At 44.2% G+C, this 19,894-nt stretch overlaps 1 protein-coding gene across 1 annotated transcript; it reads right to left on the minus strand.

The window, feature by feature from the left end:
* Positions 1 to 391: 391 nt before the first annotated feature.
* Positions 392 to 11,409, minus strand: etaa1b (ETAA1 activator of ATR kinase b). Its single transcript, XM_065023000.1, has 6 exons — positions 11,090 to 11,409; positions 9,070 to 9,201; positions 8,694 to 8,758; positions 8,203 to 8,312; positions 6,192 to 7,765; positions 392 to 4,594 (listed from the first exon to the last, which is right to left on the minus strand). Exons 1-6 carry the CDS (start codon positions 11,265 to 11,267, stop codon positions 4,470 to 4,472), a joined length of 2,184 nt encoding a protein of 727 aa, XP_064879072.1. The 5' UTR covers positions 11,268 to 11,409; the 3' UTR covers positions 392 to 4,469.
* Between the last annotated feature and the right edge of the window lie 8,485 nt (positions 11,410 to 19,894).

The raw sequence follows: 19,894 nt of genomic DNA on the forward strand, positions 1-19,894 counted from the left end.
AAATGGCTGGGGGCTCTCATCAGAAATGGCTGAGGGGCTCTCATCAGAAATGGCTGGGGGGGGGGCTCTCATCAGAAATGGCTGAGGGGGAGGGGCTCTCATCAGAAGTACACTGGTGAATTCTCAAGGGAGTACAAAGACACACACTGTACCACACACAATACGGCAGGTGTGGAAGACAAATTAGATTCAATATGAATATAATCCCTCAACTTTCCAATATCGTCCAGAGAGATTAGCTGTTCACAACGTCTGACTTGTAGTTGAATGAGAAACTTACAACATTTGCTCATTGCCATGTCTGTCATCATTCTTTAAATAAGCCACACCAGTGGAGGCTGGTGGGAAGAGCCACACGTGAGTTGGAATGAATCTGAGAGGAAAGGTAGCATGGTTTTGATGATAGTTTAATGGTGGTTTTGACTCAGAATGAATAACACCATCTAGTAATATTGCATAAGTGGCATGATACTGTGGTCTTTCTGTTCATACCACTGTGACCTGTGCAAATATGGACCACCATAAGAAAAAAAATAAGAAAAAAAGGTAACTATGACAACGCAAAGAAAAATAAAATGCATAAATTAAAAAATTAAAAAACAAGATGCTGAAAAAGTCTAATCTAGTCAGTAGTGACATATTCAAGTAAAAATGAAAGGAAAATCAACTTTCTTTTCTAACACATTGGGTTTTAATAAAGTGGTAAAAGTTCTTCAACATGACATCACAACGTCTTGATTCACAGCCGAGCTGCAGTCTCTCTAAACACACTGCTTTGATCCTCTTTGATTACAGAATCTGAATGAACATTTTGATGAAGCAGTATATGCCAGGTGGTTTTGGTCAACACAGTCGTTTTTTTTAGGTATAACTGGTCATCTCTGGTACATAAAAGACACTCAAAACAAATCTGATGGGAGATACACAGCTCCACCTCTCTCCAAGTCATAGTCTCTACAGTCACTGAGACTTGACTGATACGATGGACCCATTGAGATAACAGAAGTAGATACAGAACCGCTTCCTCATAGTCTTATACCTAGAGTCCTGTATTTTACACCACCATGTGACATGCCAGGATTTCAACTCTTTATTTAAAGCTTTTTAGCGAGGTTTCCTTCCAATTGGCGACAGGTGTTTATGGGAATATTCAAACCAATCAGAAGAAACATGGGCGTTTCCCCACCAGAGACGTGTTTCCATCACACTGGATAAAAGGCTGTGTGTGATGGCAGAGCGCACATAAAAATAACTTTTGTCGTTAAATTCACACGCGCTGAATAAAAAAAATTAAAAATAAAGCTAAATGGGCTTCCATCGCATTTGGGCCCCCGAGTGGCGCAGCGGTCTAAGACACCACTTCTCAGTGCAAGAGGAGTCACTGCAGTACCTGGTTCGAATCCAGGCTGTATCACATCCGGCCGTGATTGGGAGTCCCACAGGGTGGAGGACAACTGGCACAGCGTCGTCCGGGTTTGACCGTCATTGTAAATAAGAATTTGTTCTGGACTTGCCTAGTTAAATAAAAGGTAACATTTTCAACTCTACTGATGACTTTGTCACTACAAATTGTTGCGTTGTAAAACAAATGTGGCCCACTCTGGTTTTGACACGTGCTCTAGCCAACAGCTCACAGATGTGGCCCACTCTGGTTTTGACACGTGCTCTAGCCAACAGCTCACAGATGTGGCCCACTCTGGTTTTGACACGTGCTCTAGCCAACAGCTCACAGATGTGGCCCACTCTGGTTTTGACACGTGCTCTAGCCAACAGCTCACAGATGTGGCCCACTCTGGTTTTGACACGTGCTCTAGCCAACAGCTCACAGATGTGGCCCACTCTGGTTTTGACACGTGCTCTAGCCAACAGCTCACAGATGTGGCCCACTCTGGTTTTGACACGTGCTCTAGCCAACAGCTCACAGATGTGGCCCACTCTGGTTTTGACACGTGCTCTAGCCAACAGCTCACAGATGTGGCCCACTCTGGTTTTGACACGTGCTCTAGCCAACAGCTCACAGATGTGGCCCACTCTGGTTTTGACACGTGCTCTAGCCAACAGCTCACAGATGGGGCCCACTCTGGTTTTGACACGTGCTCTAGCCAACAGCTCACAGATGTGGCCCACTCTGGTTTTGACACGTGCTCTAGCCAACAGCTCACAGATGTGGCCCACTCTGGTTTTGACACGTGCTCTAGCCAACAGCTCACAGATGTGGCCCACTCTGGTTTTGACACGTGCTCTAGCCAACAGCTCACAGATGGGGCCCACTCTGGTTTTGACACGTGCTCTAGCCAACAGCTCACAGATGGGGCCCACTCTGGTTTTGACACGTGCTCTAGCCAACAGCTCACAGATGTGGCCCACTCTGGTTTTGACACGTGCTCTAGCCAACAGCTCACAGATGTGGCCCACTCTGGTTTTGACACGTGCTCTAGCCAACAGCTCACAGATGTGGCCCACTCTGGTTTTGACACGTGCTCTAGCCAACAGCTCACAGATGTGGCCCACTCTGGTTTTGACACGTGCTCTAGCCAACAGCTCACAGATGTGGCCCACTCTGGTTTTGACACGTGCTCTAGCCAACAGCTCACAGATGTGGGTAGGCCTATAGCCTACATGATGAGATTATTATGGGCAAAAGACAAAGATTCTTTCCTTATTTGTCAAATGGCAGCGAAGCATCGATCATCATGTCATCAGAATAAAGCCCTTGATATTGACTGGTAAGGAGCATCATCATGTCACTAGAATAAAGCACTTGATATTGAATGGTAAGGAGCATCATCATGTCATCAGAATAAAGCCCTTGATATTGAATGGTAAGGAGCATCATGTCACCAGAATAAAGCCCTTGGTATTGAATGGTAAGGAGCATCATATCACCAGAATAAAGCCCCTGATATTGAATGGTAAGGAGCATCATCATGTCATCAGAATAAAGCCCTTGATATTGAATGGTAAGGAGCATCATATCACCAGAATAAAGCCCCTGATATTGAATGGTAAGGAGCATCATCATGTCACCAGAATAAAGCCCTTGGTATTGAATGGTAAGGAGCATCATCATGTCACCAGAATAAAGCCCTTGATATTGAATGGTAAGGAGCATCATCATGTCACTAGAATAAAGCCCTTGATATTGAATGGTAAGGAGCATCATATCACCAGAATAAAGCCCCTGATATTGAATGGTAAGGAGCATCATGTCACCAGAATAAACCCCTTGATATTGAATGTTAAGGAGCATCATCATATCACCAGAATAAAGCCCTTGATATTGAATGGTAAGGAGCATCATCATGTCACTAGAATAAAGCCCTTGATATTGAATGGTAAGGAGCATCATGTCATCAGAATAAAGCCCTTGATATTGAATGGAAAGGAGCATCATGTCATCAGAATAAAGCCCTTGATATTGAATGGTAAGGAGCATCATGTCATCAGAATAAAGCCCTTGATATTGAATGGTAAGGAGCATCATATCACCAGAATAAAGCCCTTGATATTGAATGGTAAGGAGCATCATGTCATCAGAATAAAGCCCTTGATATTGAATGGTAAGGAGCATCATGTCATCAGAATAAAGCCCTTGATATTGAATGGTAAGGAGCATCATCATATCACCAGAATAAAGCCCTTGATATTGAATGGTAAGGAGCATCATGTCATCAGAATAAAGCCCTTGATATTGAATGGTAAGGAGCATCATCACTTTAGACTTTTACCACCCATCTCATATCCCATCTTGTCTAGCGTATATTGTTTTGTCGACATCTGGACAAGTTCACTGACAAATGTTCCGTTTCCATCAGGTCTGTGGTGACATTTTCTTTCCCGACTCACATAAAAAGTTTGGACAGAAACCTGCTTATAGTGTTGGAGTTATTCTCATTTCTGGGTAAGGTGCAAAACACAAGGAACTAATATACCACATGCAGTGTAACGATAATGTACTATAATGTTGCAGCAACAAGGTGAGTTGTGGACCTATAGTTTATCTGAGAGATACTATTGGAAGACAGTAGAATTAGATCTCCACATTGCTCATCAAGATGACTCATTATCTACATGGAATGTCAACAGACGTGTAAACAACAACAACAACAACAACGTGACACAAATCTCCCTTTGAGGTGCTGTAAAGGCATTTACAAGCCAACCGGTTGCTGTGACTCCTGATACAGTGTTGCTGTGGTATATTCTACTCAACTTCTCAGTGACCTCCAGAAAGAACAACAGTGAGAATATTAGCAACTAAAAAAGTGCAGCAGCTCTCAAGTGTGTGTGTGTGTGTGTGTGTGTGTGTCTCAAGCAGTATAGCTCCGTAACGCAAAATCGTTCTAGTAGCACCGACAGTGTTCTGTGAAGAAACCGTGATAAATGTTTATGGTACCTACCTAGCATAGGATAGCTATTCTACAGGTATTCTGGTTTACTGTGTATTAATTTAGTGTCCCATTGTTGAGTCACAGAGGAAGTCCCCCTGCTTTTAGGGAGGTTTCTCTGGTCCTTCTTCTGGCTATGGCCTCCTGCTTCTTCCTCTCAATCTCCTCCTCCGTGCATCTCCCCGTCAGCTGACTGTTGACAAACACTGAGAAACAAATCAGATGACATGGAAATAGGACTCTGACTGCAACTGAAAAGCTGATAGAGACAGAATGTGTCTACAGTGGCTGACGGACAAAAAGCACAGACAATTAGTGTAGCAATTTTTATGCACAAAAAGGTAACACATTTACTCAGCCATTTACCTCCAAACCTCTCAGAGCCCTGACTCAACAGAGCCCTGACCCAACAGCCATCTATTTACCTCCTAATCTCTCAGAGCCCTGACCCAACAGCCATCTATTTACCTCCAAACCTCTCAGAGCCCTGACCCAACAGCCATCTATTTACCTCCAAACCTCTCGAAGCCCTGACCCAACAGCCATCTATTTACCTCCTAACCTCTCAGAGCCCTGACCCAACAGCCATCTATTTACCTTCTAACCTATAAGCCCTGACCCAAAAGCCATCTATTTACCTCCAAACCTCTCAGAGCCCTGACCCAACAGCCATCTATTTACCTCCTAACCTCTCAGAGCCCTGACCCAACAGCCATCTATTTACCTCCTAACCTCTGACCCAACAGCCATCTATTTACCTCCTAACCTCTCAGAGCCCTGACCCAACAGCCATCTATTTACCTCCTAACCTCTCAGAGCCCTGACCCAACAGCCATCTATTTACCTACTAACCTCTCAGAGCCCTGACCCAACAGCCATCTATTTACCTCCTAACCTCTGAGCCAACAGCCATATATTTACCTCCTAACCTCTCAGAGCCCTGACCCAACAGCCATCTATTTACCTCCTAACCTCTCAGAGCCCTGACCCAACAGCCATCTATTTACCTCCTAACCTCTGACCCAACAGCCATCTATTTACCTCCTAACCTCTGACCCAACATCCATCTATTTACCTTCTAACCTCTCAGAGCCCTGACCCAACAGCCATCTATTTACCTCTTAGGAGGTAAATAGATGGGTGTTGGGTCAGGGCTCTGTTGAGTCAGGGCTCTAAGAGGTTAGGAGGTAAATAGATGGCTGTTGGGTCAGGGCTCATAGGTTAGGAGTTAAATAGATGGCTGTTGGGTCAGGGCTCATAGGTTAGGAGGTAAATAGATGGGTGTTGGGTCAGGGCTCTGTTGAGTCAGGGCTCTAAGAGGTTAGGAGTTAAATAGATGGCTGTTGGGTCAGGGCTCATAGGTTAGGAGTTAAATAGATGGCTGTTGGGTCAGGGCTCATAGGTTAGGAGGTAAATAGATGGCTGTTGGGTCAGGGCTCTGAGAGGTTAGGAGATAAATAGATGGGTGTTGGGTCAGGGCTCTGAGAGGTTAGGAGGTCAATAGATGGGTGTTGGGTCAGGGCTCTGAGAGGTTAGGAGGTCAATAGATGGGTGTTGGGTCAGGGCTCTGAGAGGTTAGGAGGTCAATAGATGGGTGTTGGGTCAGGGCTCTGAGAGGTTAGGAGGTCAATAGATGGGTGTTGGGTCAGGGCTCTGTTGGGTCAGGGCTCTGAGAGGTTAGGAGGTCAATAGATGGGTGTTGGGTCAGGGCTCTGTTGGGTCAGGGCTCTAAGAGTTGGCATAATACTAGAGCTAAACTGTGGTGGATTATTGTTTTGCCTTTTTATGGGGTAAAAAGCTCACCTTTGTTGCCGATGGCGGCCGAGTCCGACAGATGTCTCTTGAACGATGACGCAGGATGGGAATTTGAGTTTGGGAGGGTTCTCGCCGACACTGTCCGTGGCATGACCGACTTTGAGTTCTCCGCTTGGAAGGTTCTAACTCCAAGGGATCCTAGGCCAAATGTACCCCAGCCTGGAGCACCCTTCAGCTGGGTAAACTTGCCCAGACCCTCCCCACTGCCTGGATGGCTCTGGGACGTGACTGTATGATGTCCGACCCAAACATTTCCTGCTTTCGCTGGAATGTTCCATCTCTGAAAGTGCACAGGGGTGCTGCTCCCATCTCCTGGTGCTGAGTTGGAGCGGCCAGACGTGCAGGTGGTTGACTGTTTACTGCTAGGACCACCTACAGCCGTATCCATAGTCACAGTCCCCTCTCTCACTGAGTTGGAGCGGCCAGACGTGCAGGTGGTTGACTGTTTACTGCTAGGACCACCTACAGCCATATCCATAGTCACAGTCCCCTCTCTCGTTGCAGCCAGAGGGGCGGATGGAGGAGCTTTCGGTTTGCTCTCTTGGAAGCGGACCTCAGTGGTATCCGTGGTTACGGAGGCATCCTCGGACAGGGGCTGACTGTTGGAGATCCTCTCCACGTCGTCACACACCTGATACAGCAGTTCGTCATCGTCACCTTCGTCGTCGTTCCAAAGCGACTCAGAGTCAAACAGGGACTGAAGGTCCTCCTCTGAGAGGTCTTTGAAAGCGGAGTCTGGGGCTGTGGTTCCACGTGAGGTTGGAGTTGTGGCTGTGCTCACCCCATCAGCCTTCCCTTCTGCAGAGTCTCTACTGGGGCCCCTACTTCCCACAGCAGCAGACACGCCGGGCCTGGGTCTCTCAGGCTGGGCCGCTCCAACAGTGAGGAACGGTCTGAGTGCTTCTTTGGTTGTCGGAGCCATATTCACCTGGAAACAAAGGTTGGGCTCCAGCAGGAAAGTGCTTCTGCTGTTGGGCTTGGGTTTAGGACATGGCCCAGTGAGGCCATCTCTGTTTGAGGGTTGAAGGTGTGTGCTTGAGCTGCTGGGTTTGGGGGACAGCGTTTTCAGCCCGTCAGGATTCTGGGTCATCTCCAACACGATAGGGTCACAGAGAAGGTCATCATCCTCCCAGTCAAAGTCCTCGTCTTTCGCCACAGTCGTCGTGGCTTTCCACTGTCCTACTTCCTCTTTACCAGTACGAGCCGATGAACCAGACGTGCTTCCCCCGCCAGGCTTGACCTCAGACTCTTTGACGCAGTCATCGGCAGTGAGATGGCTGACCCCAACTTGAACCTTGACCTCCTGAGAACAGGTGGAGGCGGTCGACCCTTGGCTGAGCCGTCCGGTGACTCGCTGCGTCGGCCCGTCGAACAGAGCGTTAAGCTCCGCCTCTACCTGCTGGGCTGATGACGACATCGTCGGGCCCTTGGGCTCCTCCCCGTAGCGGTTGTTGTTTATGGTATTGTTTGTGTGTTCAGCGCTCCTCTTCTCTCGGTCCTGCTGGTGCATGTTGATGTCAAACTGCCTGGCCAGCTGCATCAAGTCCTCCACTGAGCTTTTCCTGCAGAGAGGAGAGGATGAAGTGAGTGGATGAATGAACAAGGAAGGCATAATGAATATATTGTGGAACCTTTGAAGAAGCTAGTATAAGCACTAGCAAAATATCTGAACACAAGAATGATCTGATTAAGAGAACTACTGGAAAATACAAAACTATTGGACGAGAAATAAACCTTACATGTTAAATAAAAGGTTTTCAACCTGATTTAAAAAATATATGTATATATTTTACCTTTATCTAACTAGGCAAGTCAGTTAAGAACAAATTCTTATTTTCAATGACGGCCTGGGAACAGTGGGTTAACTGCCTGTTCAGGGGCAGAACGACAGATTTGTACCTTGTCAGCTCAGGGATTTGAACTTGCAACCTTTCGGTTACTAGTCCAACGCTCTAACCACTAGGCCACCCTGCCGCCCCAATCACACAAGTTCACTCACCGAGTGGATTTCTTCCTTGCTTTGGGCGGGCGTACCTCTGGGGTACATGGGACAGCACTGTCCCCAATCCACTGGAGGAGAGGACTATCCACAGAGACATGCTGGGCATCCTGGAGAAGAAGACATGGTTTACAACAGCTGGTTTGTGTGCTGTGACCAACCTACAGCTCTGGGGGTACATTCAAGCCAGGGCCGTGGCTTTCATATCCAGTGCTTCAAGAAGAACCCGATTTAGAATGTCTCTTTGCATCCACTGAAACAAATCAACACAGTAGAATGCAGTCTTTTACATTTTAATATAACGAGGCCTTTATATCCACAGTAACACATGATTCTAAAACACGTCAGTGTTGCAGGGTGCCAGCATCTATTCATTTATCTTATTTAACTAGGCAAGTTAGTTAAGAACAAATTCCTATTTACAATGACGGCCTATAAGCCCATCTATCAATGGACCTCAGTGACACGCTGAACATGTTTTATATACTGACCTTAGGGGCGATCCGATTGACAATGTCTGATATCTCAACAACTCTGGTGTTGCCGGGCCCTTCGCCTGGAGAATAAGGACAGCAACAGTTAAGCCTTCTGATGGCACATATACATAGTAACCACAATCACTTTGGGCACAAAGGCCACTAGCGGAAACTGTGAGTAGCCTGTGTGTAGGCTCTGTGGAGGAATGAAACACATGACCTCCTATCAACTGGCTTTGAGAAGAAGAACAAAAAGATGGGTGGATTGAGGATGACTGGTGATGGTCTGATAGGTGTGAGGAGAATGAGGAAGAGGAGGAATGAAGGACAACGTTATGCTAATGTTAAAGCTAAATCAGCCTTTTGCTCATCAAGTGACTTAACAACATACCACTTCTAGCAGGAGTAGGTGATGCCGGGTCCCATATGATGTCTTGTAAAACATCCCCATCCCCGGGGGAATCAGCAGTGTTGTTTAAGCCCGTGTATCTGCCCCTCGCTCCTCGTTTGGGGGTCTCCAGATCTGGTGGGAACGAGACAAACTGGAAGGTCACTAGACATACTAAATAGGTGAACAACAAAATGGGGTCTACCTGGTCACACATGAGTACAATAGGGAGAGCATCAGCACGTGTGGGACTAGGGCCTTAATGCATTGTTCAGTTATGTATAGAGCCATGTCATGAGTACAATAGGGAGAGCATCAGCACGTGTGGGACTAGGGGCTAATGCATTGTTCAGTTATGTATAGAGCCATGTCATGAGTACAATAGGGAGAGCATCAGCGCGTGTGGGACTAGGGGCTAATGCATTGTTCAGTTATGTATAGAGCCATGTCATGAGTACAATAGGGAGAGCATCAGCACGTGTGGGACTAGGGGCTAATGCATTGTTCAGTTATGTATAGAGCCATGTCATGAGTACAATAGGGAGAGCATCAGCACGTGTGGGACTAGGGCCTTAATGCATTGTTCAGTTATGTATAGAGCCATGTCATGGTGGAATACTCTGCCACCAGAGGTTACTCAGTGAAAAAGTCTGTTTAGCTTTAAAAAATATATTTTTAAATAACCTATCACAGCACCTCTCCTCTTTCTCAAGATTATATATATATAATTTTTTTATTTAACAAGGCAAGTCAGTTTAAGAACAAATGATTATTTACAATGACGGCCGACCCCGGCCAAACCCTAACAACGCTGGGCCAATTGTGCGCCACCTTATGGAACTCCCAATCATGGCTGGTTGTGATACAGCCTGGAATCTAATCTGTAGTGACGCCTCTAGCACTGAAGATGCAGTGCCTTAGACCGCTGTGATACAGTCTGGAATCTAATCTGTAGTAATGCCTCTGCCACTGAGATACAGGGCCTTAGACCGCTGTGATACAGTCTGGAATCTAATCTGTAGTGATGCCTCTAGCACTGAAGATGCAGTGCCTTAGACCGCTGTGATACAGCCTGGAATCTAATCTGTAGTGACGCCTCTACCACTGAAGATGCAGTGCCTTAGACCGCTGTGATACAGTCTGGAATCTAATCTGTAGTGACGCCTCTACCACTGAAGATGCAGTGCCTCAGACTGCTGTGATACAGCCTGGAATGGAACCAGGGTCTGTAGTGACGCCTCTAGCACTGAAGATGCAGTGTCTTAGACCGCTGTGATACAGTCTGGAATCTAATCTGTAGTGATGCCTCTAGCACTGAAGATGCAGTGTCTTAGACCGCTGTGATACAGTCTGGAATCTAATCTGTAGTGATGCCTCTACCACTGAAGATGCAGTGCCTTAGACTGCTGTGATACAGTCTGGAATCTAATCTGTAGTGACGCCTCTACCACTGAGATGCAGTGCCTCAGACTGCTGCACCACTCGGGAGGCCCAAAATCTCATCTAACTGTATATAAGAATATGTATACATTAGTGTGTAAATAGTAAATATTAAGTGTGTAAATAGTATTTTTGTTGTCTCTTTGTGTCTTTCTAATATATAACTCTTATTATGTTTTATATTTGTACATAATGCCTTTGTCTATACCTGTTTTGTACTTTGTAATTTATTTGTACTTACTCAGGAAGAGTAGCTGCGGCATTTACTGTAGTTAATTAAAGATTCAAATTAAAAAGCTAATGGGGATCCTAATAAACAAAACCAACGTTTTGGAACGTTCAGATAGAAATAGAACGAGGAATCACATCAGCTCTATACATTGCATTTCTATCTGCAACGTTGAAGAACGTTTGGCAACTGAACGTGGCACTGGCTAGCTACGTCTATGCCCAGCTAATTAACGTTAGAGCTGTTTATCCTGCAATCTACACGAACGTTTGCCAAAGTTAGCTATTGAGTCTAGATGTTGTTAGCTACCCAACTAGCTGGTTAGCAATATCATTCCCGTAGCAACCATCTTACCTTTAGACCGAGTATGTGGTGACTTCCTGACAGAAGGTGAAGATTGGGGAGTCAGTTTCTGACTTTTACGCGATTTGTTTGTTCTCAGCCTTTTTTGTGAAAATGTGGAACCATGACTCCAGATTTCACTTAAGTCATTTGAGCCAGTGTTATGGTCGTGCTTTCTTGGATTTGGCATATTTCGCCGTCAGTTTTCTTGTTCATCATTTGACTTGACCATTTAAACGCAAATTGAATCGTTTGTCATTATCCGATTGCTTATCTTCGTGGGTAAAAGTGTGCTGTGTTTGTGTTCAGCACGTACGCCGCCATGATGTTGTGTGACGTCACGCCAAAACGCATAAACCTGATTGGTTAATAGCGCCTTACCCGCTCCTTCTGCAAAAGTGAAGTTGCCCCCAGACACTGAACTGAGATCAGTTTTTCGATTTCACTCACTTTTTGTAAAATAAGAGTTATGGCAACTAGGATGTTTACTAGTTGTATTTACAAGTGATGCTGAAATATGTTAGAACACGGACCTGCTTTGTTTATCAGGACGTTTTGGAAGTTTATTTGCAATAGTCCATATGTATTAAATACATCAAATCAAAGTTTATTTGTCACGTGCGCCGAATACAACAGGTGTAGTAGACCTTACAGTAAAATGCTGAATACAACAGGTGTAGACCTTACAGTGAAATGCTGAATACAAGAGGTGTAGTAGACCTTACAGTGAAATGCTGAATACAACAGGTGTAGTAGACCTTACAGTGAAATGCTGAATACAACAGGTGTAGTAGACCTTACAGTGAAATGCTGAATACAAGAGGTGTAGTAGACCTTACAGTGAAATGCTGAATACAACAGGTGTAGTAGACCTTACAGTGAAATGCTGAATACAAGAAGTGTAGACCTTACAGTGAAATGCTGAATACAAGAGGTGTAGTAGACCTTACAGTGAAATGCTGAATACAAGAGGTGTAGTAGACCTTACAGTAGACCTGTTGCTGAATACAACAGGTGTGGACCTTACAGTGAAATGCTGAATACAACAGGTGTAGACCTTACAGTGAAATGCTGAATACAAGAAGTGTAGTAGACCTTACAGTGAAATGCTGAATACAAGAAGTGTAGTAGACCTTACAGTGAAATGCTGAATACAACAGGTGTAGAACTTACAGTGAAATGCTGAATACAAGAAGTGTAGACCTTACAGTGAAATGCTGAATACAAGAGGTGTAGTAGACCTTACAGTGAAATGCTGAATACAAGAGGTGTAGTAGACCTTACAGTGAAATGCTGAATACAAGAGGTGTAGTAGACCTTACAGTGAAATGCTGAATACAACAGGTGAAATGCTGAATACAACAGGTGTAGTAGACCTTACAGTGAAATGCTGAATACAACAGGTGTAGTAGACCTTACAGTGAAATGCTGAATACAACAGGTGTAGTAGACCGTACAGTGAAATGCTGAATACAACAGGTGTAGTAGACCTTACAGTGAAATGCTGAATACAACAGGTGTAGTAGACCTTACAGTGAAATGCTGAATACAACAGGTGTAGTAGACCTTACAGTGAAATGCTGAATACAACAGGTGTAGTAGACCTTACAGTGAAATGCTTACTTACAGGCTCTATCCAATGGTGCAAAAAATGTATTAGCTGAACAATAGGTTATTAAGGTTAAACAATAGCGAGGCTATAACAGTAGCAAGGCTACATACAGACACTGGTTAGTCAGGCTGATTGAGGTAGTAGGTACATGTAGATATGGTTAAAGTGACTATGCATATATGATGAACAGAGAGCATCAGCAGCGTAAAAGAGGGGTTGGTGGGTGGTGGGACACAATGCAGATAGCCCGGTTGGCCAATGCGCAGGAGCACTGGTTGGTCGGGCTAATTGAGGTAGAATGTACATATGTACATGAATATATAGTTAAAGTGACTGTGCATATATGATAAACAGAGAGTAGCAGCAGCGTAAAAGAGGGGTTGGGGGGGGCACACAATGCAAATAGTCCGGGTAGCCATTTGATTACCTGTTCAGGAGTCTTATGGCTTGAGGGTAAAAACTGTTGAGAAGCCTTTTTGTCCTAGACTTGGCATTCCGGTACCGCTTGCCATGCGGCAGTAGAGAGAACAGTCTATGACCTGGGTCTTTGACATCGCCTGGTGTAGAAGTCCCGGATGGCAGCCCCAGTGATGTACTGGGCCGCACGCACTACCCTCTGTAGTGACTTGCGGTCGGAGGCAATTGCCGTACAAGGCAGTGATGCAACCAGTCAGGCAGGATGCTCTCGATGTTGCAGCTGTAGAAGCTTTTGAGGATCTCAGGACTCATGCCAAATCTTTTTAGTTTCCTGAGGGGGAATAGGTTTTGTCGTGCCCTCTTCACGACTGTCTTGGTGTGTTTGGACCGTTCTAGTTTGTTGGTGATGTGGACACCAAGGAACTTGAAGCTCTCAACCTGCTCCACTACAGCCCCGTCGATGAGAATGGGGCGTACTCGGTCCTCCTTTTCCTGTAGTCCACAATCATCTCCGTAGTCTTGGTTACGTTGAGGGATAGGTTGTTATTCTGGCACCTCCCTATAGGCTGTCTCGTCGTTGTTGTGTCATCTGCAAACTTAATGATGATGTTGGAGTCGTGCCTGGCTATGCAGTCGTGGGTGAACAGGGAGTACAGGAGGGGACTGAGCACGCTCCCCTGTGGGGATCCAGTGTTGAGGATCGGCGTGGCAGATGTGTTGCTACCTACCCTCACCACCTGGGGGCAGCCCGTCAGGAAGTCCAGGATCCAGTTGCAGAGGGAGGTGTTTAGTCCCAGGATCCTTAGCTTATTGAATGAGCTTTTAAGGCACTATGGTGTTGAACACTGAGCTGTAGTCAATGAATAGCATTCTCACATAGGTGTTCCTTTTGTCCAGGTGGGAAAGGGCAGCGTGGAGTGCAATAGAGATTGCATCATCTGTGGATCTGTTTTGGCGGTATGCAAATTGGAGTGGGTCTAGGGTTTCTGGGATAATGGTGTTGATGTAAGCCATGACCAGTCTTTCAAAGCACTTCATGGCTACGGACGTGAGTGCTACGGGTCGGTAGTCATTTAGGCAGGTTGCCTTTGTGTTCTTGGGCACAGGCACCATGGTGGTCTGCTTGAAACATGTTGGTATTACAGACTCAATCAGGGTACATGTTGAAAAGGTCAGTGAAGACACCTGCCAGTTGGTCAGCACATGCCCGGAGCACACGTCCTGATAATCCGTCTGGCCCCGCAGCCTTGTGTATGTTGACCTGTTTAAAGGTCTTACTCACGTCGGCTATGGAGAGCATGATCACACAGTCGTCCGGAACAGTTGATGCTCTCATGCATGCCTCAGTGTTGCTTACCTCGAAGCGATCATAGAAGTGATTTAGCTCGTTTGGTAGGCTCGTGTCACTGGGCAGCTCGCGGCTGTGCTTCTCTTTATACTCTGTAATAGTTTACAAGCCCTGCCACATAAGACGAGCGTCGGAGCCGGTGTAGTAGGATTGAATCTTAGCCCTGTATTGACGCTTTGCCTGTTCACCATCTCACCAGAGCTCTCAAAATAATAACAGCATTTTAAAACAGATGGAAAGTTCAGGAGGATACCTAAAATAGCCTACAACAAAACAAGCCTGTGTCATATGCAATCAGCCATAGAGTGAAACTTTACACTACCTGGCTCTTTAAAGTGATAACTCAACCAAATGCTTAATTTACTTTTTTGGCACTTAAGCTGACTGTCCCGCATGTCATCAGCTTTGGGAAGTGATACTCCACTCATCTGTACCCAACCCCTCCGATACACTTGAAGCCCTGGGCCCATATCCACAAAACGCCTTAATCATTAGGATCTAAAAGGTGATACTGATCTTAGATCAGCTCTCCTACTCTGAGAGGCTTTGTGGATACAGGCCCAGGGCTGTTTGCTCTGAATCTCTATGCAAACATGGTGGTAATGTGTCACTTCCCTCATCACACTGATGTGGAGACATGACCCTTTCCTGGCCGTACTGAGGTCCAACGCTGACAGTTAAGGGCACACACTCTTTAGACCGATTGTGTGTGTGTGTGTGTGTGTGTGTGTGTGTGTGTGTGTGTGTGTGTGTGTGTGTGTGTGTGTGTGTGTGTGTGTGTGTGTGTGTGTGTGATGTATCAGAGGGGTTGGTAGAGATGAAGACCATTCTCCATCTCTGGATTAGTAAAGTATTCTTCTAGATCCAGTTTAGATAAGTGTGGAGTGTATATAGAAGCTGTCAGGAAAAATCTATATGGATAAATATTGTATTAGTCAAAACTTGACCTAAATGAACCTAAAATCAATTTTTCAAGGGGTATTTTCTTTCCAGTTTTATTATCAAGAGAGATCTAAGGTTGATATATACTGCATTAGATCATTCAGTATAACACACCTGTGTGTTCAGCAGATATAGTTGGGTTATAGTTGGGTTAGATTTGGGGTCAGATATAGTTGGGTTATGTTGGGGCGGCAGGGTAGCCTCGTGGTTAGAGTGTTGGACTAGTAACCGAAATGTTTCACACACACACACACACACACACACACACACACACACACACACACACACTAGGCAGTGTTCATCAAAGTGTCCACCAAGCCTTCATCCACCACTCACTATTACTGATGACATTATAGGTTGGTCACGTACATACAGTAGCAGCGCACAGTAGTAGTGCTGTGGCTGCTGTATCAACCCCTGATAAATCACAATAAAACATGATTAATACCCCACCAAATGAGTGCCCAGGCCTTTATTACTCCTGTACGAGCAAAGAAAAATACTTGTCAGCAAAGAGGGGATAAAAAGTGCCCCCTTTCCTGCCCCTGTCGATAACACCCCCACCCCAAAACATATTCCCCGCTGCCTTGGTCATGTGTATCATATTTCAGTTCAATCGTATTTTGAAATGTTTGAAATCTTGTCGCAGGAGGTTGTAGGGCATTTATCTCTGTTATCGTAGGTGACCCTAAGATAGAATTACTGTCTGGCTGCAACAGGTTCAGAGACAAAGGATGCATCCCAATGTAGCGCAGTGCTATTGACAAAGGGCCCATTCCCTATGTAGTGCAGTGCTATTGACCCTGGTCAAAAGTAGTGCACTATACATGGAGTAGGGTGCCATTTGGGACTCAGTAAAAGCTTGTGGATATACTTCAACACTGCTTCACACCAGTAGTAACACATGTCTGTTAGGCCATTTGTTGTGCTCATTTTGTTGTCTATTGAATTATACAACCTTGAGAAGATGTCTGGGAAAACATGTAGTTTCTCTTTATATGTAAAGATAAACTGAAACATGATAGTGTATTATTATTGACGTTTTTTATTTAATTTAATTTAATTTACACATTATATTTAGATATAAAAATGTCTGATGTATAATTTAGTTTTGCTGGTGGTAATTTGTATTACTTATGAAGTCTTACTGAGGAATGAGAAATGTTCCATACATTTGACACATATTAGCATTTCAAGTTGTGTTAATTCAAACAGAACATGTTTCTCTGATGAATGCATGTTAAAGCACAGTAATAAAATTGATTTAAAAAAACAAGTTTAATAGATATACAGTACAAGATTATCTGATATACTGTATATATATATATATATCAATTTAATAGATATACAGTACAAGATTATCTGATATACTGTATATATATATATATATCAATTTAATAGATATATAGTACAAGATTAACTGATATATATATATATATATATCAAGTTTAATAGATGAATAAAACAAGTTTAATTGATATATAAAACAAGTTAAGTAGATAAAACTAGTTTACTAGATATATAAACAAGTTTAATTGATAAAACAAATTTAACAGATGTATAAAACAAGTTAAATAGATAAAACAAGTTTAATAGATATATACAACACGTTTAATTGATAAATAAAACAAGTTTAATTGATAAATAAAACAAGTTTAATTGATAAATAAAACACGTTTAATTGATAAATAAAACACGTTTAATTGATAAATAAAACACGTTTAATTGATATATAAACAAGTTTAATTGATATATACAACACGTTTAATTGATAAATAAAACACGTTTAATTGATAAATAAAACAAGTTTAATTGATAAATAAAACACGTTTAATTGATAAATAAAACACGTTTAATTGATAAATAAAACACGTTTAATTGATATATAAACAAGTTTAATTGATATAACTAGTTTAACAGATATAAAAGTGTAACAGATTTATAAAACAATGTAGTTTGATACATGATTCTCTGTATTTCTATCTCAGAGGATTTTCCTGAGCAAAGCACTAGATGGTGCCTGTATACCTCTCTTGCTCTGTGTGTGTGTGTGTGTGTGCGTTCGTGCGTGCGTGTGTGTAAGTGTGGCGTGTGTGTAAGTGTGGCGTGTGTGTGTACCTGTGTGAGTGTGGTGCGTTTGATGCTGTGGGGATATGGGCTGGATGCAGGGAGACTGGAGCAAGACGGATGTGTGTTTGCTTCTCTGGGCTTGACTGCTTCCCTGTGTGTGAATAACAGACACCACTGGATTATTCATACTTGGATTATTGATACTGATGTTTTGTTCTGTCTTGGAGAGATGTGAGATTTTAGTTATGTTTTGCCTGCATTGTTTTAAATGAGTGGTATTGTTAAGGTCAGAGGTCAGAGGGGGCTGAGGGGAGCTATATGCCATGGTGGTCATATTAATAGTAAGTCGCTCTGGATAAGAGTGTCTGCTAAATGACTTAAATGTAAATGTAAATGTACCATTGTCATCAATGTTGTAGCCAGGCCAGAGGTCAAATAACAACTAGAATGGGTATTTTCCCTAAAGAGAAATTGTGTGACTTGCTAAATTTTGCCAAGAATATTTTTGGAACGTTTAGAAATTGAAATTGCTTGTGTTGAAAAGTGTTGGCTAGTTGTAAGTAGTGACTGTATTACAGTAGTGGGATACTAGCCTTTAGTGATACCCTACATATACAAAGGTATGTGGACACCCCTTCAAATGAGTGGAATCTGTTTTTTCAGCGACACGCGTTTCTGACAGATGTATTCAATCAAGCACACAGCCATGCAATCCCCATCGACAAACGTTGGCAGTAGAATGGCCTTACTGAAGAGCTCAGTGACTTTCAACGTGGCACCATCAAAGGATGCCCACCTTTCCAACAAGTCAGTTTGTCAAATGTCTGCCCTGCTAGAGCTACCCCAGTCCACTGTAAGTGCTGTTATTGTGAAGTGGAAACGTCTAGGAGCAACAACGGCTCAGCCACAAAGTGGTAGGCCACACAAGCTCACAGAACGGGACCGCAGAATGCTGAAGTGCGTAGCGTGTAAAAATCATCTGTCCTCAGTTGCAACACTCACTACCGAGTTCCAAACTGCCTCTGGAAGCAACGTCAGCACAATAACTGTTTGTCGGGAGCTTCATGAAATGTGTTTCCACAGCCTAGCTGTGCAATGCCAAGCGTCGGCTGGAATGGTGTCAAGCTCCCCGTCAAGGGGACTCTGGAGCAGTGGAAACACATTCTCTGGAGTGACGAATCACAATTCACCATCTGGTAGTCCAATGGACGAATCAGGGTTTGGCAGATGCCAGGAGAATGATACCTGCCCGAATGGATAGTGCCAACTGTAAGGTTTGATGGAGGAGGAATAATGGTCTGGGGCTGTTTTTCATGGTTCAGGCCCAATAGTTCCAGTGAAGGGAAATCTTAACGCTACGTCATACAATGACATTCTAGACGATTCTGTGCTTCCAACTTTGTGGCAACAGTTTGGGGAAGGCCCTTTCCTGTGTCAGCATGATAAGAATGACCTTAACCCCATCGAACACCTTTGGGGTGAATTGGAACACCGACTGCGAGCCAGGCCTAATCAGCCAACATCAGTGCCCAACCTCACTAATGCACTTGTGATAGAATGGAAGCAAGTCCCCACAAAATGTTCCAAAATCTACTGGAAAGCCTCTCAGAAGAGTGGAGGCTGTTAAAACAGCAAAGGGGGGACCAACTTAATATCAATGCCCATGATTTAGGAATGAGATGTTGGACAAGCAGGTGTCCACATACCTCTGGTCATGTAATGTATATTAATAGTAGAAGTAGTGACTGTGGTGGTAGTACGTAGTAGTGACTGTGGTAGTAGTACGTAGTAGTGACTGTGGTAGTAGCACGTAGTAGTGACTGTGGTAGTAGTATGTAGTAGTGACTGTGGTAGTAGAACGTAGTAGTGACTGTGGTAGTAGTATGTAGTAGTGACTGTGGTAGTAGTATGTAGTAGTGACTGTGGTAGTAGTATGTAGTAGTGACTGTGGTAGTAGCACGTAGTAGTGACTGTGGTAGTAGTACGTAGTAGTGACTGTGGTAGTAGTATGTAGTAGTGACTGTGGTAGTAGCACGTAGTAGTGACTGTGGTACTAGCACGTAGTAGTGTCTGCAGTAGTAGAATGTAGTAGTGACTGTGGTAGTAGTATGTAGTAGTGACTGTGGTAGTAGCACGTAGTAGTGACTGTGGTACGTAGTAGTGACTGCAGTAGTAGAACGTAGTAGTGACTGTGGTAGTAGTATGTAGTAGTGTGCACTGTGGTAGTAGTAGTAGACTGCAGTGAGTAGTACGTAGTAGTGACTGTGGTAGTAGTATGTAGTAGTGACGTAGTAGTGTGTAGTGACTGTGGTAGTAGTACGTAGTAGTGACTGTGGTAGTGACTGTGACTGTGGTAGTAGCACGTAGTAGTGACTGTGGTAGTAGTACGTAGTAGTGACTGTGGTAGTAGCACGTAGTAGTGACTGTG

The sequence above is a fragment of the Oncorhynchus nerka genome, linkage group LG10 (genome assembly GCF_034236695.1).
Source record: "Oncorhynchus nerka isolate Pitt River linkage group LG10, Oner_Uvic_2.0, whole genome shotgun sequence".
Lineage (NCBI taxonomy): Eukaryota > Metazoa > Chordata > Actinopteri > Salmoniformes > Salmonidae > Oncorhynchus > Oncorhynchus nerka.